This window comes from Gobio gobio, assembly GCF_949357685.1.
Source record: "Gobio gobio genome assembly, chromosome: 20".
NCBI lineage: Eukaryota > Metazoa > Chordata > Actinopteri > Cypriniformes > Gobionidae > Gobio > Gobio gobio.
In genome coordinates, this window is record NC_137113.1 from 50,447,828 (window position 1) to 50,472,128 (window position 24,301).

The window sequence follows — 24,301 nt, forward strand, 5'->3', positions numbered from 1 at the left end:
ATGCTAGAAGGGAGCGAGCCAGAGAGTCGGCTGTGTGGAGGAGATATTTCACGCTTGCCACGCCAACTAGTTCGTCGCCGTTTCGAGGGTATTACTGCAAAGTCAGGGTCTTTCCTGCATTGACATTTTTTTGACGGCCAAAGCCTAATTTGATGAGTTATTGTGATTTACGAGTGATGTAGAACAGATGCTGCGCTTGTGACTGAGTGACAGAGAGACCGATCTGAGAGCTCCTCCCCCGCGCACACTCTCTGGGTCTTCAAAATAATCAGTGTTCGCTCTCATATTTCACATATTAATCCAAATCAAAAGCTCGGAAGACCGAAACCATTCGTGACACATTCGGACAATTTTGTCCTTGAATTATCACTGGGTGTGAATTGCGCTCAAAAAACCTTGACTCTTCTCTGACCAGCTGACATAAAGCATACTTTCAATAAGCGGGAGACAAATGATATCCAGTTATGAAGTGTTTTCTGTGTGTTGACATCTTTCGCGATGTTCTAACAGACGGGATTCGCACACAACGTGTCTGCTAATGTCCGATTCGTGACCTAATGACTCCTTTGAACCGAATCATTTTAACGACTGGCCAGAACAACTGATCTGTCCAACACTGAACTCATGAACTCAGTTTATTAATTTACTCAGAACGCAACTGAAATGAGAACACAAGTGTGCTTACCCAATTTAGCAAGAGTGGGTAGTAAGAATTATTTTTAATTATCAACAGTATTTCATCTTATTTCTGTTGACAATGTGTAGTAAAATAAATAGGCCTAGCCTACAATCATTTAATCTGGAGTGAGGTGAAACCAGAACAAAGTTGTTATTAGCTAGCTGAAAATTTTTATTAAATTGCATATGGTAGAAAATTAGACTATTTGTTAATTTGTAATGCTACTTTTTAATATTGATATGATTATATACCAAAACAATTATCTGTAGTGTAAAAAATGTTTGGTAACTGTCAGATTACTATTGTATGTTTGACTGTTTTTTGTTTCCACTGCTACATTTTATTTATTTAAAGAAGTTAGATTACATTCTATTTTAGATTTGAATGCACAATTGTTTTTTAAATAAATAAGAATTCAACACCTTACATTCATCTGTTATTTTGTCTTAGTTATGTTTAGTTAGTAAAGTCTGGTGCCTTTAGTCTCTTCAAGGAAGGTATAAGGTGGAAGATATACAGTTTATTATTAATTCAACAATAGTATCGGATCGGTATCGGGTATCGACAGATACACAAAGCCCAGGCATCGGTATCGGTATCGGGACTGAAAAAGTCGGATCGGTGCACCCCTAGTTAGAGTGACCTGTAGAGGTCGAATGAGGCATCTACATATACATATCTATGGTTAGAGTGACCTGTAGAGGTCGAATGAGGCATCTACATATACATATCTATGGTTAGAGTGACCTGTAGAGGTCGAATGAGGCATCTACATATACATATCTATGGTTAGAGTGACCTGTAGAGGTCGAATGAGGCATCTACATATACATATCTATGGTTAGAGTGACCTGTAGAGGTCGAATGAGGCATCTACATATACATATCTATGGTTAGAGTGACCTGGAGAGGTCGAATGAGGCATCTACATATACATATCTATGGTTAGAGTGACCTGTAGAGGTCGAATGAGGCATCTACATATACATATCTATGGTTAGAGTGACCTGGAGAGGTCGAATGAGGCATCTACATATACATATCTATGGTTAGAGTGACCTGTAGAGGTCGAATGAGGCATCTACATATTAATATCTATGGTTAGAGTGACCTGTAGAGGTCGAATGAGGCATCTACATATACATATCTATGGTTAGAGTGACCTGTAGAGGTCGAATGAGGCATCTACATATACATATCTATGGTTAGAGTGACCTGTAGAGGTCGAATGAGGCATCTACATATACATATCTATGGTTAGAGTGACCTGGAGAGGTCGAATGAGGCATCTACATATACATATCTATGGTTAGAGTGACCTGTAGAGGTCGAATGAGGCATCTACATATACATATCTATGGTTAGAGTGACCTGGAGAGGTCGAATGAGGCATCTACATATACATATCTATGGTTAGAGTGACCTGTAGAGGTCGAATGAGGCATCTACATATTAATATCTATGGTTAGAGTGACCTGTAGAGGTCGAATGAGGCATCTACATATACATATCTATGGTTAGAGTGACCTGTAGAGGTCGAATGAGGCATCTACATATACATATCTATGGTTAGAGTGACCTGTAGAGGTCGAATGAGGCATCTACATATACATATCTATGGTTAGAGTGACCTGTAGAGGTCGAATGAGGCATCTACATATACATATCTATGGTTAGAGTGACCTGTAGAGGTCGAATGAGGCATCTACATATACATATCTATGGTTAGAGTGACCTGTAGAGGTCGAATGAGGCATCTACATATACATATCTATGGTTAGAGTGACCTGTAGAGGTCGAATGAGGCATCTACATATACATATCTATGGTTAGAGTGACCTGTAGAGGTCGAATGAGGCATCTACATATACATATCTATGGTTAGAGTGACCTGGAGAGGTCGAATGAGGCATCTACATATACATATCTATGGTTAGAGTGACCTGTAGAGGTCGAATGAGGCATCTACATATACATATCTATGGTTAGAGTGACCTGTAGAGGTCGAATGAGGCATCTACATATACATATCTATGGTTAGAGTGACCTGGAGAGGTCGAATGAGGCATCTACATATACATATCTATGGTTAGAGTGACCTGTAGAGGTCGAATGAGGCATCTACATATACATATCTATGGTTAGAGTGACCTGTAGAGGTCGAATGAGGCATCTACATATACATATCTATGGTTAGAGTGACCTGTAGAGGTCGAATGAGGCATCTACATATACATATCTATGGTTAGAGTGACCTGGAGAGGTCGAATGAGGCATCTACATATACATATCTATGGTTAGAGTGACCTGTAGAGGTCGAATGAGGCATCTACATATACATATCTATGGTTAGAGTGACCTGTAGAGGTCGAATGAGGCATCTACATATACATATCTATGGTTAGAGTGACCTGGAGAGGTCGAATGAGGCATCTACATATACATATCTATGGTTAGAGTGACCTGTAGAGGTTAGGGTTAGGGTCAGAGATGGTTAGAGTGACCTGTAGAGGTCAGAGGTCAGGGTCAGAGATGGGGTTAGAGTGACCTGTAGAGGTCAGAGGTCAGGGTCAGAGATGGTTAGAGTGACCTGTAGAGGTCGAATGAGGCATCTACATATACATATCTATGGTTAGAGTGACCTGTAGAGGTCGAATGAGGCATCTACATATACATATCTATGGTTAGAGTGACCTGTAGAGGTTAGGGTTAGGGTCAGAGATGGTTAGAGTGACCTGTAGAGGTCAGAGGTCAGGGTCAGAGATGGTTAGAGTGACCTGTAGAGGTCAGAGGTCAGGGTCAGAGATGGTTAGAGTGACCTGTAGAGGTCAGGGTTAGGGTCAGAGATGGTTAGAGTGACCTGTAGAGGTCAGGGATAGGGTCAGAGATGGGGTTAGAGTAGGGTTAGGGTCAGAGATGGGGTTAGAGTGACCTGTAGAGGTCAGGGTTAGGGTCAGAGATGGGGTTAGAGTGACCTGTAGAGGTCAGGGTTAGGGTCAGAGATGGGGTTAGAGTGACCTGTAGAGGTCAGGGTTAGGGTCAGAGATGGTTAGAGTGACCTGTAGAGGTCAGGGTTAGGGTTAGGGTCAGAGATGGGGTTAGAGTGACCTGTAGAGGTCAGGGTTAGGGTCAGAGATGGTTAGAGTGACCTGTAGAGGTCAGGGTTAGGGTCAGAGATGGTTAGAGTGACCTGTAGAGGTCAGGGTTAGGGTCAGAGATGGGGTTAGAGTGACCTGTAGAGGTCAGGGTTAGGGTCAGAGATGGGGTTAGAGTGACCTGTAGAGGTCAGGGTTAGGGTCAGAGATGGGGTTAGAGTAGGGTTAGGGTCAGAGATGGGGTTAGAGTGACCTGTAGAGGTCAGGGTTAGGGTCAGAGATGGGGTTAGAGTAGGGTTAGGGTCAGAGATGGGGTTAGAGTGACCTGTAGAGGTCAGGGTTAGGGTCAGAGATGGGGTTAGAGTGACCTGTAGAGGTCAGGGTTAGGGTCAGAGATGGGGTTAGAGTAGGGTTAGGGTCAGAGATGGGGTTAGAGTGACCTGTAGAGGTCAGGGTTAGGGTCAGAGATGGTTAGAGTGACCTGTAGAGGTCAGGGTTAGGGTCAGAGATGGGGTTAGAGTGACCTGTAGAGGTCAGGGTTAGGGTCAGAGATGGGGTTAGAGTAGGGTTAGGGTCAGAGATGGGGTTAGAGTGACCTGTAGAGGTCAGGGTTAGGGTCAGAGATGGGGTTAGAGTAGGGTTAGGGTCAGAGATGGGGTTAGAGTGACCTGTAGAGGTCAGGGTTAGGGTCAGAGATGGGGTTAGAGTGACCTGTAGAGGTCAGGGTTAGGGTCAGAGATGGTTAGAGTGACCTGTAGAGGTCAGGGTTAGGGTCAGAGATGGGGTTAGAGTGACCTGTAGAGGTCAGGGTTAGGGTCAGAGATGGGGTTAGAGTAGGGTTAGGGTCAGAGATGGGGTTAGAGTGACCTGTAGAGGTCAGGGTTAGGGTCAGAGATGGGGTTAGAGTGACCTGTAGAGGTCAGGGTTAGGGTCAGAGATGGTTAGAGTGACCTGTAGAGGTCAGGGTTAGGGTCAGAGATGGGGTTAGAGTAGGGTTAGGGTCAGAGATGGGGTTAGAGTGACCTGTAGAGGTAGGGTCAGAGATGGTTAGAGTGACCTGTAGAGGTCAGGGTTAGGGTCAGAGATGGGGTTAGAGTGACCTGTAGAGGTCAGGGTTAGGGTCAGAGATGGTTAGAGTGACCTGTAGAGGTCAGGGTTAGGGTCAGAGATGGTTAGAGTGACCTGTAGAGGTCAGGGTTAGGGTCAGAGATGGGGTTAGAGTGACCTGTAGAGGTCAGGGTTAGGGTCAGAGATGGTTAGAGTGACCTGTAGAGGTCAGGGTTAGGGTCAGAGATGGGGTTAGAGTGACCTGTAGAGGTCAGGGTTAGGGTCAGAGATGGGGTTAGAGTGACCTGTAGAGGTCAGGGTTAGGGTCAGAGATGGTTAGAGTGACCTGTAGAGGTCAGGGTTAGGGTCAGAGATGGGGTTAGAGTGACCTGTAGAGGTCAGGGTTAGGGTCAGAGATGGTTAGAGTGACCTGTAGAGGTCAGGGTTAGGGTCAGAGATGGTTAGAGTGACCTGTAGAGGTCAGGGTTAGGGTCAGAGATGGGGTTAGAGTAGGGTTAGGGTCAGAGATGGGGTTAGAGTGACCTGTAGAGGTCAGGGTTAGGGTCAGAGATGGGGTTAGAGTGACCTGTAGAGGTCAGGGTTAGGGTCAGAGATGGTTAGAGTGACCTGTAGAGGTCAGGGTTAGGGTCAGAGATGGGGTTAGAGTGACCTGTAGAGGTCAGGGTTAGGGTCAGAGATGGGGTTAGAGTGACCTGTAGAGGTCAGGGTTAGGGTCAGAGATGGGGTTAGAGTGACCTGTAGAGGTCAGGGTTAGGGTCAGAGATGGTTAGAGGCATCTACATATACATATCTATGGTTAGAGTGACCTGGAGAGGTCGAATGAGGCATCTACATATACATATCTATGGTTAGAGTGACCTGTAGAGGTCGAATGAGGCATCTACATATACATATCTATGGTTAGAGTGACCTGTAGAGGTCGAATGAGGCATCTACATATACATATCTATGGTTAGAGTGACCTGGAGAGGTCGAATGAGGCATCTACATATACATATCTATGGTTAGAGTGACCTGTAGAGGTCGAATGAGGCATCTACATATACATATCTATGGTTAGAGTGACCTGTAGAGGTCGAATGAGGCATCTACATATACATATCTATGGTTAGAGTGACCTGGAGAGGTCGAATGAGGCATCTACATATACATATCTATGGTTAGAGTGACCTGGAGAGGTCGAATGAGGCATCTACATATACATATCTATGGTTAGAGTGACCTGTAGAGGTCGAATGAGGCATCTACATATACATATCTATGGTTAGAGTGACCTGTAGAGGTCGAATGAGGCATCTACATATACATATCTATGGTTAGAGTGACCTGGAGAGGTCGAATGAGGCATCTACATATACATATCTATGGTTAGAGTGACCTGTAGAGGTCGAATGAGGCATCTACATATACATATCTATGGTTAGAGTGACCTGTAGAGGTCGAATGAGGCATCTACATATACATATCTATGGTTAGAGTGACCTGGAGAGGTCGAATGAGGCATCTACATATACATATCTATGGTTAGAGTGACCTGTAGAGGTTAGGGTTAGGGTCAGAGATGGTTAGAGTGACCTGTAGAGGTCAGAGGTCAGGGTCAGAGATGGGGTTAGAGTGACCTGTAGAGGTCAGAGGTCAGGGTCAGAGATGGTTAGAGTGACCTGTAGAGGTCGAATGAGGCATCTACATATACATATCTATGGTTAGAGTGACCTGTAGAGGTCGAATGAGGCATCTACATATACATATCTATGGTTAGAGTGACCTGTAGAGGTTAGGGTTAGGGTCAGAGATGGTTAGAGTGACCTGTAGAGGTCAGAGGTCAGGGTCAGAGATGGTTAGAGTGACCTGTAGAGGTCAGAGGTCAGGGTCAGAGATGGTTAGAGTGACCTGTAGAGGTCAGGGTTAGGGTCAGAGATGGTTAGAGTGACCTGTAGAGGTCAGGGATAGGGTCAGAGATGGGGTTAGAGTAGGGTTAGGGTCAGAGATGGGGTTAGAGTGACCTGTAGAGGTCAGGGTTAGGGTCAGAGATGGGGTTAGAGTGACCTGTAGAGGTCAGGGTTAGGGTCAGAGATGGGGTTAGAGTGACCTGTAGAGGTCAGGGTTAGGGTCAGAGATGGTTAGAGTGACCTGTAGAGGTCAGGGTTAGGGTTAGGGTCAGAGATGGGGTTAGAGTGACCTGTAGAGGTCAGGGTTAGGGTCAGAGATGGTTAGAGTGACCTGTAGAGGTCAGGGTTAGGGTCAGAGATGGTTAGAGTGACCTGTAGAGGTCAGGGTTAGGGTCAGAGATGGTTAGAGTGACCTGTAGAGGTCAGGGTTAGGGTCAGAGATGGGGTTAGAGTGACCTGTAGAGGTCAGGGTTAGGGTCAGAGATGGTTAGAGTGACCTGTAGAGGTCAGGGTTAGGGTCAGAGATGGTTAGAGTGACCTGTAGAGGTCAGGGTTAGGGTCAGAGATGGGGTTAGAGTAGGGTTAGGGTCAGAGATGGGGTTAGAGTGACCTGTAGAGGTCAGGGTTAGGGTCAGAGATGGGGTTAGAGTGACCTGTAGAGGTCAGGGTTAGGGTCAGAGATGGTTAGAGTGACCTGTAGAGGTCAGGGTTAGGGTCAGAGATGGGGTTAGAGTGACCTGTAGAGGTCAGGGTTAGGGTCAGAGATGGGGTTAGAGTGACCTGTAGAGGTCAGGGTTAGGGTCAGAGATGGGGTTAGAGTGACCTGTAGAGGTCAGGGTTAGGGTCAGAGATGGGGTTAGAGTAGGGTTAGGGTCAGAGATGGGGTTAGAGTGACCTGTAGAGGTAGGGTCAGAGATGGTTAGAGTGACCTGTAGAGGTCAGGGTTAGGGTCAGAGATGGTTAGAGTGACCTGTAGAGGTCAGGGTTAGGGTCAGAGATGGGGTTAGAGTGACCTGTAGAGGTCAGGGTTAGGGTCAGAGATGGTTAGAGTGACCTGTAGAGGTCAGGGTTAGGGTCAGAGATGGGGTTAGAGTAGGGTTAGGGTCAGAGATGGGGTTAGAGTGACCTGTAGAGGTCAGGGTTAGGGTCAGAGATGGGGTTAGAGTGACCTGTAGAGGTCAGGGTTAGGGTCAGAGATGGGGTTAGAGTGACCTGTAGAGGTCAGGGTTAGGGTCAGAGATGGTTAGAGTGACCTGTAGAGGTCAGGGTTAGGGTCAGAGATGGGGTTAGAGTGACCTGTAGAGGTCAGGGTTAGGGTCAGAGATGGGGTTAGAGTGACCTGTAGAGGTCAGGGTTAGGGTCAGAGATGGGGTTAGAGTGACCTGTAGAGGTCAGGGTTAGGGTCAGAGATGGGGTTAGAGTGACGTGTAGAGGTCAGGGTTAGGGTCAGAGATGGGGTTAGAGTGACCTGTAGAGGTCAGAGGTTAGGGTCAGAGATGGTTAGAGTGACCTGTAGAGGTCAGGGTTAGGGTCAGAGATGGGGTTAGAGTGACCTGTAGAGGTCAGGGTTAGGGTCAGAGATGGTTAGAGTGACCTGTAGAGGTCAGGGTTAGGGTCAGAGATGGGGTTAGAGTGACCTGTAGAGGTCAGGGTTAGGGTCAGAGATGGGGTTAGAGTGACCTGTAGAGGTCAGGGTTAGGGTCAGAGATGGTTAGAGTGACCTGTAGAGGTCAGAGGTTAGGGTCAGAGATGGTTAGAGTGACCTGTAGAGGTCAGGGTTAGGGTCAGAGATGGGGTTAGAGTGACCTGTAGAGGTCAGGGTTAGGGTCAGAGATGGGGTTAGAGTGACCTGTAGAGGTCAGGGTTAGGGTCAGAGATGGTTAGAGTGACCTGTAGAGGTCAGGGTTAGGGTCAGAGATGGGGTTAGAGTAGGGTTAGGGTCAGAGATGGGGTTAGAGTGACCTGTAGAGGTCAGGGTTAGGGTCAGAGATGGGGTTAGAGTGACCTGTAGAGGTCAGGGTTAGGGTCAGAGATGGGGTTAGAGTGACCTGTAGAGGTCAGGGTTAGGGTCAGAGATGGGGTTAGAGTGACCTGTAGAGGTCAGGGTTAGGGTCAGAGATGGGGTTAGAGTGACCTGTAGAGGTCAGGGTTAGGGTCAGAGATGGTTAGAGTGACCTGTAGAGGTCAGGGTTAGGGTCAGAGATGGGGTTAGAGTGACCTGTAGAGGTCAGGGTTAGGGTCAGAGATGGGGTTAGAGTAGGGTTAGGGTCAGAGATGGTTAGAGTGACCTGTAGAGGTCAGGGTTAGGGTCAGAGATGGGGTTAGAGTGACCTGTAGAGGTCAGGGTTAGGGTCAGAGATGGTTAGAGTGACCTGTAGAGGTCAGGGTTAGGGTCAGAGATGGGGTTAGAGTAGGGTTAGGGTCAGAGATGGGGTTAGAGTGACCTGTAGAGGTCAGGGTTAGGGTCAGAGATGGGGTTAGAGTGACCTGTAGAGGTCAGGGTTAGGGTCAGAGATGGTTAGAGTGACCTGTAGAGGTCAGGGTTAGGGTCAGAGATGGGGTTAGAGTGACCTGTAGAGGTCAGGGTTAGGGTCAGAGATGGGGTTAGAGTAGGGTTAGGGTCAGAGATGGGGTTAGAGTGACCTGTAGAGGTAGGGTCAGAGATGGGGTTAGAGTGACCTGTAGAGGTCAGGGTTAGGGTCAGAGATGGGGTTAGAGTGACCTGTAGAGGTCAGGGTTAGGGTCAGAGATGGGGTTAGAGTGACCTGTAGAGGTCAGGGTTAGGGTCAGAGATGGGGTTAGAGTGACCTGTAGAGGTGAGATGTGATACCTGTCACGCCGAAGCTTCACCGCTTTGACCTCGGTGGAAAACTCGATCTCGATCACCGTCTTCTTCTTCAGATCATCCCAGATCATCACTAATGCGGATGCAAACATGTGTTCATATCACACCTGTGCTAAACGGCTTCATACATGTATCAGATATGTTTATAAATTAGAACATGCACCAAACGTGTGCTCACAACTTCAGCAAATGAAGCCATAGAGCCATAAAGCCGCTCAAAGAGAACTGTACCTTTATTGGGAGGGTACTTTGGCTTTTTCCCGCCTCCAACAAGCGCCAGATAATTGCATCGGAAAAGCATCTCCACATGACCGACTCCGCCCTCCAGGAACTCTGAGCATCAGGAGGAACACACATAATAAACATCCCATAAACGGCTGATGGTGAATGAGTAACTGAGGAGTAAGGCTGAGTCATCATACACTCCAGCTGAGCTTTCCTCTGCCTCAGGTCATTAATAAACTCACCTTGCTTTTCCTTTTCTTTGAGCGGGTCAGTGTTATAAACCCGGAACCCATTCTCCATTCCACACGCAAAACATCCTGGAGGAGAAAAACACACCTTACGGGAAATACTGGGATTTCCTGCTCCTCTGCTGTTTCACCTGCAAGAGGAGACGGACTCCTAACCAGACTAACCTTAACCCAGACTAACCCTAACCCTCTGCTGTTTCACCTTCAAGAGGAGACTAACCTTAACCCAGACTAACCTTAACCCTCTGCTGTTTCACCTTCAAGAGGAGACGGACTCCTAACCAGACTAACCCTAACCCAGACTAACCCTAACCCTCTGCTGTTTCACCTTCAAGAGGACACGGACTCCTAACCAGACTAACCTTAACCCAGACTAACCCTAACCCAGACTAACCCTAACCCTCTGCTGTTTCACCTTCAAGAGGAGACGGACTCCTAACCAGACTAACCTTAACCCAGACTAACCCTAACCCTCTGCTGTTTCACCTTCAAGAGGAGACTAACCTTAACCCAGACTAACCCAAACCCAGACTAACCCTAACCCTCTGCTGTTTCACCTTCAAGAGGACACGGACTCCTAACCAGACTAACCTTAACCCAGACTAACCCTAACCCAGACTAACCCTAACCCTCTGCTGTTTCACCTTCAAGAGGAGACGGACTCCTAACCAGACTAACCTTAACCCAGACTAACCCTAACCCTCTGCTGTTTCACCTTCAAGAGGAGACTAACCTTAACCCAGACTAACCCTAACCCAGACTAACCCTAACCCTCTGCTGTTTCACCTTCAAGAGGAGACTAACCTTAACCCAGACTAACCCAAACCCAGACTAACCCTAACCCTCTGCTGTTTCACCTTCAAGAGGAGACGGACTCCTAACCAGACTAACCCTAACCCAGACTAACCCTAACCCAGACTAACTCCAAACCCAGACTAACCCTAACCCAGACAAACCCAAACCCAGACTAACCCAAACCCAGACTAACCCAAACCCAGACTAACCCAAACCCAGACTAACCTTAACCCAGACTAACCCAAACCCAGACTAACCCTAACCCAGACTAACCCTAACCCAGACTAACCCTAACCCTCTGCTTTCACACCTTCAAGAGGAGACGGACTCCTAACCAGACTAACTTCTAACCCAGACTAACCCTAACCAGACTAATCCATACTAACCCTAACCCAGACAGACTCCTAACCAGACTAACCCTAACCCAGACTAACATAACCCAGACTAACCCAAACTGACCCTAACCCAGACTAACCCAAACCAAGACTAACCTTAACCCAGACTAACCCAAACTGACCATAACTCAGACTAACCCAAACCCAGACTAACCCTAACCCAGACTAACCCTAACCAGACTAACCCTAACCCAGACTAACCCAAACTGACCATAACTCAGACTAACCCAAACCCAGACTAACCATAACCCAGACTAACCCAAACCCAGACTAAACCTAACCCAGACTAACCCAAACTGACCCTAACCCAGACTGACCATAACACAGACTAACCCAAACCAAGACAAACCCAAACCCAGACTAACCCAAACCAAGACTAACCCTAACCCAGACTAACCCAAACTGACCATAACTCAGACTAACCCAAACCCAGACTAACCCTAACCCAAACTAACCCTAACCAGACTAACCCTAACCCAGACTAACTCTAACCCAGACTAACCCTAACCCAGACTAACCCTAACCCAGACTAACCCTAACCCAGACTCCATGTGGCTTGAGAACCTTTGACTTGAGTCTGCCTGGGAAGTGATTAGTGAGTAAGTAGAACAAAGGGATTCTTGGATATTTATGTCAGGTTTCACAGACAATGTTTAGTTAAATTAGGACCTTTAAGTCGTTTTTATAAACGTGCCTTAGAAAAAAACTATTACTGATGTGCATCTTAAGACAAACCAATGGCACAGAAATATTAAGACAGTTAAAACAGCTCAAACCTGCAGTTTATTCTGAGACTCTATGATTGAGATCTGAGATCTAGAGCTTCAGCAGAAGGGTTATAATTACACCCAGTTATGATTATTAGCTGAAGATCTGAGATCTAGAGCTTCAGCAGAAGGGTTATAATTACACCCAGTTATGATTATTAGCTGAAGATCTGAGATCTAGAGCTTCAGCAGAAGGGTTATAATTACACCCAGTTATGATTATTAGCTGAAGATCTGAGATCTAGAGCTTCAGCAGAAGGGTTATAATTACACCCAGTTATGATTATTAGCTGAAGATCTGAGATCTAGAGCTTCAGCAGAAGGGTTATAATTACACCCAGTTATGATTATTAGCTGAAGATGTGACTGACCAGCATAGATTCGTGTTTTAAACCCGTTAGCCTCTTCATTCATCGGCTATAATACGCCAGTTAATGCTGTTTAATACAGTTATTAGAGACACTGTGGGAGAGGTACTAACGCGTCGCATAACAAACGTAATCGGATTTAAACAAACTTTAATAACACTTTACATTGTGGGTTGTGTTGTTTATGTTAATTGAAATATCCAATGGCTCAGATTTGCACACACAGAGCTAGCGCTATTATAGTTAGCCGCTAACACAACTGTCAATGTTTAGTCGATACAATGGAGAAATGTGGTCACTTTATAACAACGTTCCAAGTGATATTCATATATAACTATTATTGTTGGTCAATTAAAATACAAAAATACAAACACGCTGACAGCAGGAAAACACTCATGTGATCTTTGTGGCTAATCAGCTGTTCAAGTTCGTTAGCTTGCTAGCAAAACAACAACAGTCCTGTTCATCATCTCGCACAACTCGACGCTTGGACCGACAACAACACACAAACTGATGTGTATAATGTGTGACATAAATAAGAGTTCTCTGGCCTCTGATTCATAACGGGAGTATCATATTAGCTTGCGTTAGCTAATAGTAAACATCTTACCGTGATCCTGGTTAAATCCAGCATAAAGTAATCCATTACCGTGAGGATTTGATGGTAATAAATTCATAGTGCTTGGTGTTATTTGTCTAATCAAACCGAAAAGACTGTAAGCCTAACTAAAGGACGGCATTCCTCGAGCTGTAGGCTAATGCTAGCGCAAACATCATGACTGTCTGTCAGCCAGGAAATAAAGTTGGCCGAGCGCCTGCTGTGTGTGTGTGTGTGTGTGTGTGTGTGTGTGTGTGTGTGTGTGTGTGTGTGTGTGTCGCTCATCTCACTGCAGAAACACACTCTTCACGCTTTCCCTTCTAAATAATCAGAAAACAAAACAAACCAAAACACTGGACTCTACACATGATTTATACACTTTTCGTTATTTTATCAAATATACTTTATGTGCTACAAGAAGAAGGCGGTTTTGCTAAAGTTTGTTTTTTATATAGTGGAACGTAAATTATATTGTTAGCGACGATAAAATATCAAGTAAAAATGAAAAAGTGGACGCGTGTCCGTGAGTCAGTGGTTAAGAGTGAATCTGTTGCACTACTAGCCGTCACTGCCCCAGTGGCCTAATGGATAAGGCACTGGCCTCCTAAGCCAGGGATTGTGGGTTCGAGTCCCATCTGGGGTGACGCATTTTGCTATTTTTCTAAACTTTTTACACAGTGCATTCAATGAGTCGCATGCGATTCCGGATAGAAACTGTGGAGTTCATTTTAAAGTAACTTTTAAATTTAGTTTAATATATTAGATAGTGTTTCCAATGACTATATAGAGGAGAAACTACACGGATATACTCGTCTCGAAAACAAACCTTGACGCGCGACGCCACCGAGCGGCTCCACGGTGTAATGGGTTAGCACTCAAGCTGATAGGTCAAAGGTAAAACATGTCAAGAATTCATTGAACTCTGATTGGTCAAATGTCGAAAATGTCAAGAATTAATTGAACTCTGATTGGTCAAATGTCGAAAATGTCAAGAATTCATTGAAATCTGATTGGTCAAATGTCGAAAATGTCAAGACTTCATTGAACTCTGATTGGTCAAATGTCGAAAATGTCAAGAATTCATTGAAATCTGATTGGTTAAATGTCGAAAATGTCAAGACTTCATTGAACTCTGATTGGTCAAATGTCGAAAATGTCAAGACTTCATTGAACTCTGATTGGTCAAATGTCGAAAATGTCAAGAAAATCTTAAGAATGTCGCTTTCTGATTGGTTGCAAATGTTATAGTGCTTCTATGTCATTGGCAGTGGAGTTCAACATTCTTCAACATCTGCCCCAAATTGTCGGACTATCCTTCGGCAGCGGATTGCGGATCCGAGTCCCATCTGGGGTGAATGCCTTTGCTATGTTTCTAATCTATTTACACAGTGCATTCAATGATTCTGGATAGAAACTGGATTTAATTCTAATTTTACGTTACCTTTAAATTAAATTTAGTTTAATATGTTACAAGGATGGATAACGTGTTTCCAATGATTACATAGAGGAGAAACTACACGGATATTTAATACTACAGGTCATTGTACGTTTCTCGAAGTGAATGCTGGACCCTTGACACGGCCGCCACCGAGCGGTTCCATGGTGTAATGGTTAGCACTCTGGACTCTGAATCCAGCGATCCGAGTTCAAATCTCGGTGGAACCTTCCTTATTGTTTACTCGCTTTGCCAAGAGAGAATAATTACAAATGTCCTTTCATCTGCTTAATTACGCCCTTTATGAAACAATTAGCACCAGCAGTCGACACATGTTTACACCCACTTTGTAAAAATTATATGAATTTATCAAAAATGACCACTGTAAAGTCCTTATCACAGCCCACGTTTTTGTCCCAAATGTTCTTCTGCACTCAAGTTCTGTGTTGATGTGTCGAGCAGCTGAAGGCCAGTGTTCTAATATCACAGATAGGGTTACTGAGACTGAGGCTAAAATTAGTCATTAATTCACGTGCTATCGGAAATGTGATAATTCCGACTTCTGAAATCGGGATTACGAGCTCATTGCATTCAAGTTTGAAAACGTGAGGGCGTTCCTGTGCAATGTTTACCTAGGACACCGAGAGCACGTGACGTCACCAAAAGCTGTACCTTTGGGGGGAAACCTGTATATGACGACACATAGTTGTGCCACTATAAGCCTTTTCCAGCATAACACAATGATGTGTTCCAGCAGTAATACACAGATATACTGATATACAGGTCTATAATCTGTAGGCTGAAGTGACCGCCCCTCTGACGCAGAAGCGGATGTTTTCCTCGTGTTCAACATGGCGGCGGCCCCGATGGTCGCAGGTCTGGGTTTGGTTCTGAAGAATCTGCCCTGCTCGAGGAGCGCGTGCCGCCGGTTAGTGACTGCAGTCGGTAGGGTTGGACCGAGGCTCGGTGAGGGCAGTCGTGATTTACACCGGAGGAACGCATCGCATCTCTCACAGGTGAAGCATCTCTGATCTGCTCTGACCAATGATCTGCTTATCAACTCATGATGTCACTGTTTGTTATCAGGACGATCGGCTCGCGCGCATCCCGCTCGGTAAGTGTTAACTAACCCTAACCCCATACCGGAGATCAGTGTTATTATACCTGAGGTCTGAATCTACCGAAACTCTGTCTTTAGATAAACTGAAGATAACATACAGCCGGAGCAGCGGACCAGGCGGTCAAAATGTCAACAAGGGTAAGGGTTCTGTGACACTGTGTGTGTGTGTGTGTGTGTGTGTGTGTGTGTGTGTGTGTGTGTGTGTGTGTGTGTGTGTGTGGAGCCAGACGCTGTAAATATTCGGGGCTTAGCCCAAACCTAGGGGGTCCGGGGGAGTGTGGGGAGATTTTTTTCCCCATTTACGTCAGCTAAATGCACTATTTTTCAGGCTGTTTGAGATAATAGAATGCCTAAAAATCTATATACTATCTGGGAAAATGATAAGTAACTCAGTAAAAAAAAAAAAAAAAAATCACCCAGTAGAGCCAACAACCTGTTTTGTATTTAATTGTTCTCCAGCTGTAGTGAATGCAAAACACCACAAATGGCTCATTTTCACCCCTGGCAAATAAAAAAGGGCAACCATTATTTGACTATTTTTAAGTTAGCCTGCATAGGTCAAATTGGAATTTGGTGTAAACATCATTACTAATCTTTAGAGGTCAGTTCGGTTTACTTTGTGCTTAGCTGACAAATTTGCTACATCAGAATCCATGCCATAAATTCCAGTAGTCGGTACCAATTCTATAACATTTTGACGGTACTCGGTACCAATTTCGGTACCACAGCTACATTTTTTATTTAACTATTTAACTATTTAAAAAAAATTATTAAATGTATTAAGTTTTTTATTTATGATGATAATCATTATAAGTAAATAATACATAAACATTTAAAGGCTGTATTCTGTTTAAAAGGAAACATTGTTTATAAAAAAAGATCAAGTGAAAAATAATCAACCATCTAGGCATATTATTATTAGTAGAGACGTATTATTATTAGTAGAGATGTATTATTATTAGTAGAGACGTATTATTATTAGTAGAGATGTAGCTAAATCTACTGTAGCCTACAACAGTAGCCTGATATATTCTGTCAATTACATTTTTTTTAACTGAACTTTTATTTTGACGGGTTGCCGTAGACCCTTGAGTGTCTGTGTTCAGGATATGACGGTTTTCTCAAATGATGAAACGGTAAATTCTCATGAAGTGACGGTTTATGTGTTCGTGTCCTCATATAGTGACACTGACACAAAGACAGCGCCGTCTCACAGGATGCAGAGAACATGCAGGACTAACATTTAAATAGTATTTTGCAGTTTAATTTTGACAGACACAAGTATATATTCAGCTACAGTCTGGAGCCCTGCGCTTAGATAAACACGTAGATAAAGATAGACAACAACCCCCATGTGACACATCATCCGCCCATCTCTACTAGTAGCAACTCATTTCTCTTAATAAGCAACACCTAACGTTAACCCGCTAGCTAGCCAGCAATACAGTCATGTAACTCAAGTGTTACAACAGCGGATTCACAAACCTGCGTCATGTGACCTTTCTGACGTGATGACATCATACGAGCACCACTGAAGTCGAGCGTCTGAGGTGAAAGTGTATAAATGTGTGTGTGTGTGTGTGTTGTAAATGTGGCGATGGTTTGTCTAGATCAGACTCTATTCCTCGTCTGGGATTGGTCAGAGCCTCTGAAACTGACGTGATCTGGACCTTCAGCCGTTGGTTCCCATTGAAGTCCATTATGAGCAGAAACATCCTGGAAATAAAGACATGAACATCTGATGAGATGGGGCGGGGAAATGATGAGGACATTATCGGTGAACTCATGCTTTAATATTGTGTAATGTTGTTTTTCAGTCAGTACGAAAGCTGAGGTGCGTTTCCATGTGCAGACGGCAGACTGGATCCCGGAGGACGTGAGGACACAGATGCTCCTGAAGGTACGACAAACATCATTACAATATCAGCAAAAACGTGGTTTATTTCACTAATTCCATTCAAAAGTCAAACTTGTATATTATATTCATTCATTACACACAGACTGATATATTTCAAATGTTTATTTCATTTCATTTTGATGATTATAACTGACAACTAAAGCTGCGATTTTGGCCACGATTTGGCCATCTGAGACAAATGTTGAAATCCTGAAAGATTTCTCTGATCCTAGGCTAAAATCTGAAGTCTTTGATCCTCAGTTTGACATGTGCACGACAAACGATTAATGACCGATTAATGACTTATTAATGACCGATTAATGACAGATTAATGACAGATTAATGACCGATAATGACTGATTAATGACCGATTAATGACCGATAATGACTGATTAATGACAGATTAATGACAGATTAATGACCGATTAATGACCGATTAATGACAGATTAATGACTGATTAATGACTGATTAATGACAGATTAATGACCGATTAATGACCGATTAATGACCGATTAATGACAGATTAATGACTGATTAATGACAGATTAATGACAGATTAATGACCGATAATGACTGATTAATGACAGATTAATGACCGATTAATGACAGATTAATGACTGATTAATGACAGATTAATGACAGATTAATGACCGATTAATGACAGATTAATGACAGATTAATGACCGATAATGACTGATTAATGACAGATTAATGACCGATTAATGACCGATTAATGACAGATTAATGACTGATTAATGACAGATTAATGACCGATTAATGACCGATTAATGACCGATTAATGACTGATTAATGACTGATTAATGACTGATTAATGACCGATTAATGACCGATTAATGACCGATTAATGACCGATTAATGACTGATTAATGACTGATTAATGACTGATTAATGACCGATTAATGACCGATTAATGACTGATTAATGACTGATTAATGACCGATTAATGACAGAGTAATGACCGATTAATGACCGATTAATGACAGATTAATGACTGATTAATGACAGATTAATGACCGATTAATGACCGATTAATGACTGATTAATGACAGATTAATGACCGATTAATGACCGATTAATGACCGATTAATGACAGATTAATGACTGATTAATGACCGATTAATGACAGATTAATGACTGATTAATGACAGATTAATGACAGATTAATGACTGATTAATGACTGATTAATGACCGATTAATGACCGATTAATGACTGATTAATGACTGATTAATGACTGATTAATGACTGATTAATGACTGATTAATGACTGATTAATGACCGATTAATGACCGATTAATGACCGATTAATGACCGATTAATGACCGATTAATGACTGATTAATGACTGATTAATGACCGATTAATGACCGATTAATGACTGATTAATGACCGATTAATGACCGATTAATGACCGATTAATGACTGACCGATTAATGACTGACCGATTAATGACTGACCGATTAATGACCGATTAATGACCGATTAATGACAGATTAATGACCGATTAATGACAGATTAATGACTGATTAATGACAGATTAATGACTGATTAATGACTGATTAATGACTGATTAATGACCGATTAATGACCGATTAATGACTGATTAATGACTGATTAATGACTGATTAATGACTGATTAATGACCGATTAATGACCGATTAATGACTGATTAATGACTGATTAATGACCGATTAATGACAGAGTAATGACCGATTAATGACAGAGTAATGACCGATTAATGACTGATTAATGACAGATTAATGACCGATTAATGACCGATTAATGACTGATTAATGACTGATTAATGACCGATTAATGACCGATTAATGACCGATTAATGACCGATTAATGACTGATTAATGACTGATTAATGACCGATTAATGACAGATTAATGACTGGTTAATGACCGATTAATGACTGACCGATTAATGACTGACCGATTAATGACTGACCGATTAATGACCGATTAATGACCGACCGATTAATGACCGATTAATGACCGATTAATGACCGATTAATGACAGATTAATGACCGATTAATGACCGATTAATGACAGATTAATGACTGATTAATGACAGATTAATGACCGATTAATGACCGATTAATGACAGATTAATGACTGATTAATGACAGATTAATGACCGATTAATGACCGATTAATGACCGATTAATGACTGATTAATGACCGATTAATGACTGATTAATGACTGATTAATGACCGATTAATGACCGATTAATGACCGCTGCGTTCAAATTTAACCTCGGACAAAATTCTGTCAGTGTCAGCAGATTTGAGGCCCAATCCCGCAGTGTGACTTCTGGGACGACCGTCAAATCAAGAACCAATAGGAGCGCAGAACCTGAGGACAACATCAAATCACAACAGGGAACATGTGGAGAAGAGTCAGGCGAATGAAAAATGCCACCGCTTGTTTTTGCTGTTTGCTGAGCGCTATTATAGTGTCTGAATGCGGCTCACCTTTACCCAACATGTCCCGGATTGATGATGTAAAACTCAGACTTTACTGATGTTTCAGGAGATTATTGTAACCTGTTTACCTCTTAAAATCACGTAAGAGCTGAACAAAAGCAGAGAAGTGCGCATTAAACACACTCATTACAAATGACAGTAAACAAGCACATACACACCTTATGCCTTTTCAAAGGGTGCTAAACAAACTGCAAACTTTAAATCTTTAAAACGCACTGAATGAAGAAACACGAGCTCTGCTTTCATATCGCTCCGCAACACCCGTCAAAATAAAAGTCCCTAGTTATTAACACAGATAATAAAGACCTAAAACTTATTTAAACGCACACTGTCAAAAATTTACACAAAAACAAATTATAAGATACATTACATGTTTTGTCTGTTACACAGTCCGGGCGAGGCTCTCGCTTGCGTCCGTCTTTCGTGTCTGACAGTCTCACATAATGACAACTGAGACCCTACAGCGTCAAGTCAGCTTTATTTATATAGCGCTTTTAACAATGCAGATTGTTTCAAAGCAGCTTCACAGTGTTAAACAGCAAGATAATGCAGCATCATTTTATTCAGCCGTACAGCCATTCTGGAGAAAACGCTGATGTCATCAGTTCATTTCAATTATCATACAGTGACCGTGTGGGCTTTAGATCAGTCATTTAGTTTATATGGTTAATTTAGTTTAATAATTAGTGTGACGTGTATTACGTTGAGGATCATGTTCGTACAGTCTGACAGGCAACATTCGCAGAGGATTTAGAAAAATCGCAGTGTGTGCAGGACCCATAAGGAAAAAAATCTCAAATTCAGTCTCTCAGAAAATGAGAATATTGTGAAAAGGTTGAATATTGAAGACACTCTCTGACCAGCTGATGAACTCACAACACCTGCAAAGGCTTTAATGGTCTCTCAGTCTAGTTCTGTTTCCACACAATAGGGCTGAACGATTCTGGAAAAAAATCTAATTGCGTTAGATTAGATAACATCTAATCTAAAATATTGTTTTTTTACCAATATTGCAATTGCGATTTAATATGCAATTTTTTTTAAAAAACTCTTTATCTTCTGTATTATTCAACAATACATCATAGTATAGCAATGGTGGAAATCTTTAATTGGTACCTCACGATCCGATTCCAAAACAATTCTTGAACTTTTTCCTTATTAATTATTAATTTTAATTTATTAAAAACATAAAATGTTTTTATTATGCTATATGTAATTATAAGCTTTTGAAAATAACTACACATTATAACACTGTAATTAAAACAATTGCATGTTAATCATTTTAAATATATAAACTAATATAGCGGCAAAACATAAGCTAGTAAATCATAACGAGGAACAACAAAACATATTACAAGCAATGAACAAAGAGTGCTTTCAGTATTTAGTGATTTTTCTCTCTCTCAGCTTTACTGTTGTTTGATTATTAATGATGACATCATCATAGACAGCGGGAGATCTGCATTCACACTAATGCGCAGATCTCTTCTGAAATATAAGATGTTTTTGCCCTGTCTGTTTAATTCATTAAGATATTACTGATGGTGTTTACATTAATTTTGCGTCATAAAAGCATTTTGAGACGCACACAGACACGTGTTCGCGAGCATCACTCTTCACACAGCGCCGCGTGAGCATTCGATACGGAAAGCCTTCTGTCAGTGAGTTTATTATTTTTAATATACGCACACTGCATTCCTAACGACCTGAATGAAGCCTTCGTTGAGCATTTGTGAGGAAAACACCGGCGGGCGAGAACACACACTGTAACTCACAGCACATATCCTGTGCACAGAAGCCTGCGAATGTCATTGCAATTCACGCCGTCAACCTTTCCGAACGTTATGAAATATTATTTTATGGTTCGTGTGTGATTGTGTGTGTGTGTGTGTGTGTGTGTGAGAGATAATGGAAGCAATCAGAATACGGGTGTTGCTAAAACAGAACCACTGCGCACCTGCAGTTAAAATCTATGCTGAGAATCGATCCAGAATCATTGGAGAGTGAATATTTTCTCCCACCGCTATTGTAGCCTATAGTATGAACAACACAATATTAGATAGATCAAACACAAACAGTTTTTTTTTCCTTTTAGGCCAGGCATATGATATGTGTAACGTGCCAAGCTGATGCTTCTTCTGCAGACTTTACTCTCGCGTGTCACGTGACCAGACTGTAATCGCAGCCTTTGCAGTTAGGAAATCGTGTCTTATCATATCACGATATTATCGCAAATGCAGTTAATCGTTCAGCCCTACTACACAATCATGGGGAAGAAGCTGACCTGACAGCTGTCCAAAAGACGACCTTTGAGGAGGGCAAGACACAAAAGGTCATTGCAGAAGAGGCCGGCTGTTCTCAGAGCTCTCTGTCCAAGCACATTAATAGAGAGGCGAAGGGAAGGAAAAGATGTGCTAGAAAAAAGTGTAGAAGCAATAGGGATAACCGCACCCTGGAGAGGATTGTGGAACAAAACCCATTCAAAAATGTGGGGGAGATTCACAAAGAGTGGACTGGAGCTGGAGTCAGTGCTTCAAGAACCACTACACAGACGTATGACAGACATGGGTTTCAGCTGTCGCACTCTTGACCAACAGACAGCGTCAGAAGCGTCTCGCCTGGGCTAAAGACAGACAGCGTCAGAAGCGTCTCGCCTGGGCTAAAGACAGACAGGACTGGAGCTGCTGAGTGGCCAGAGTTATGTTCTCTGATGAAGTCAATCAGGGTCCAGAGTCTGGAGGAAGAGAGGAGAGACACACAATCCACACTGATGGAGCTCCAGTGTAAAGTTTCCACAGTCAGTGATGGTTTGGGGTGCCATGTCATGCGCTGGTGTTGGTCCACTGTGTTTTCTGAGGTCAGAGGTCAATGCAGCCGTATACCAGGAAGTTTTAGAGCACTTCCTGCTTCCTGCTGCTGACCAACTTTATGGAGATGCAGATTTCATTTTCCAGCAGGACTGGGACCCGCACACAGTGCCAAAGCAACCAGTGCCTGTTTAAGGACCATGGTATCCCTGTTCCTGATTGGCCAGCAAACTCGCCCTTTCTTTGTATTGGTCTTCAGTCATTTTCTGAGATACTGAATAAAATAAATAAACATTTGAAATATATCAGTCTATGTGTAATGAATGAATATAATATACAAGTTTCACTTTTTGAATGGAATTAGTGAAATAAATCAACTTTTTGATGATATTCTAATGATCTGACCAGCACAGGTATATAATAACATGTTGCATGCACTGCTCACGGCTTAAAGACTTGTGTGTCCAGAATAAAACCCGTGTGAATAAAGCAGGCGAGCTGATTGTGAGCTCTGAGGTGAGCAGGAGCCAGCTGAGGAACCTGGAGGCCTGTCTCCAGAAGATCTCCCAGATGATCAGTGAAGCCGCGCGACGGCCCCCAGAACCAGCGCTGGAGGATCTGGCCCTCAGGGCCCACAGGTGACACGGCCTCAGAGCTTCACTAAAGCCACGCGGACTCACAATAATGCTTCTCTTTTCTTTCCAGATTAGATCAAAGAAATGTGGAAAGACTTAAACAGAAGAAGAAACACGCAGCAACAAAGCAAGCAAGACGAGTGGACTTTGACTGAACCCAAAACATGATTACATTTGTTCTATTTTAATAAAACATTGCAAAATATCTCATTGTAAAAGTGGTGGATTATTTTGCTGTATGTAATGCATAGCATATGCTGAATTATATTTCAGATCACTTTAGAACTTTTTTGGATTAAAAGCAAGATTTGATAAACTGTAAACTTGTATTAAAGCAAAGAGCTGGATTATACTATGCATTTGCTTTGACTGTTAATAAAGGGCAGTGCTGTTTTAATTAGAGGTAAAGGTGTTTGCATGAGACACTAGAAAAAAAACATTACTCAACCAGTTGTGTTCTCTTGCCATTTTTAAATGCGAATTAAACTTAAAATGAAATAAAATATAAAGAACTAAACAATAAATGTCAACGTGATAAACTATCACAGAGAAATCAGCAGCTTTGGTGGGGGATCAAAAACAAGCTAGCAGAGGATGGTTTCGATCCATCGACCTCTGGGTTATGGGCCCAGCACGCTTCCGCTGCGCCACTCTGCTTCTGCTGCAGGTCTGTGGCTCATCGGGGGTAATACTGATGGCATATGCCGCTCACAGACTGGCGTTCGAGCGTTAGTTCACATCAAAGCTAGAGTTTATACTTTATTTTGAAAAACACATGCACGGTTTTAAATTATATAAGAACGTTTTACTTCTAGATAAACCGAAGTAAAAAAAAAAAAAAAAAGAGCGACCACGAAGGGACTCGAACCCTCAATCTTCTGATCCGAAGTCAGACGCCTTATCCATTAGGCCACGCGGTCGA

The 24,301-nt window shown here is 42.8% G+C and overlaps 2 protein-coding genes across 2 annotated transcripts; one reads left to right on the top strand and one right to left on the bottom strand.

Annotated features, from left to right (window-relative positions):
• Positions 1-9,409: 9,409 nt before the first annotated feature.
• wdr45b (WD repeat domain 45B) lies at positions 9,410-13,154 on the bottom strand. Its single transcript, XM_079845718.1, has 4 exons — positions 12,985-13,154; positions 10,044-10,118; positions 9,808-9,909; positions 9,410-9,649 (listed from the first exon to the last, which is right to left on the bottom strand). The coding sequence occupies exons 1-4, from the start codon at positions 13,049-13,051 to the stop codon at positions 9,444-9,446; spliced, it is 450 nt and encodes a 149-aa protein (XP_079701844.1). The 5' UTR covers positions 13,052-13,154; the 3' UTR covers positions 9,410-9,443.
• Positions 13,155-14,232: 1,078 nt separating this feature from the next.
• mrpl58 (mitochondrial ribosomal protein L58) lies at positions 14,233-23,588 on the top strand. The gene is made up of 7 exons (XM_079801206.1): positions 14,233-14,323; positions 15,206-15,423; positions 15,494-15,521; positions 15,606-15,665; positions 17,345-17,427; positions 23,213-23,382; positions 23,450-23,588. The coding sequence occupies exons 2-7, from the start codon at positions 15,259-15,261 to the stop codon at positions 23,532-23,534; spliced, it is 591 nt and encodes a 196-aa protein (XP_079657332.1). The 5' UTR covers positions 14,233-14,323; positions 15,206-15,258; the 3' UTR covers positions 23,535-23,588.
• Positions 23,589-24,301: the final 713 nt, after the last annotated feature.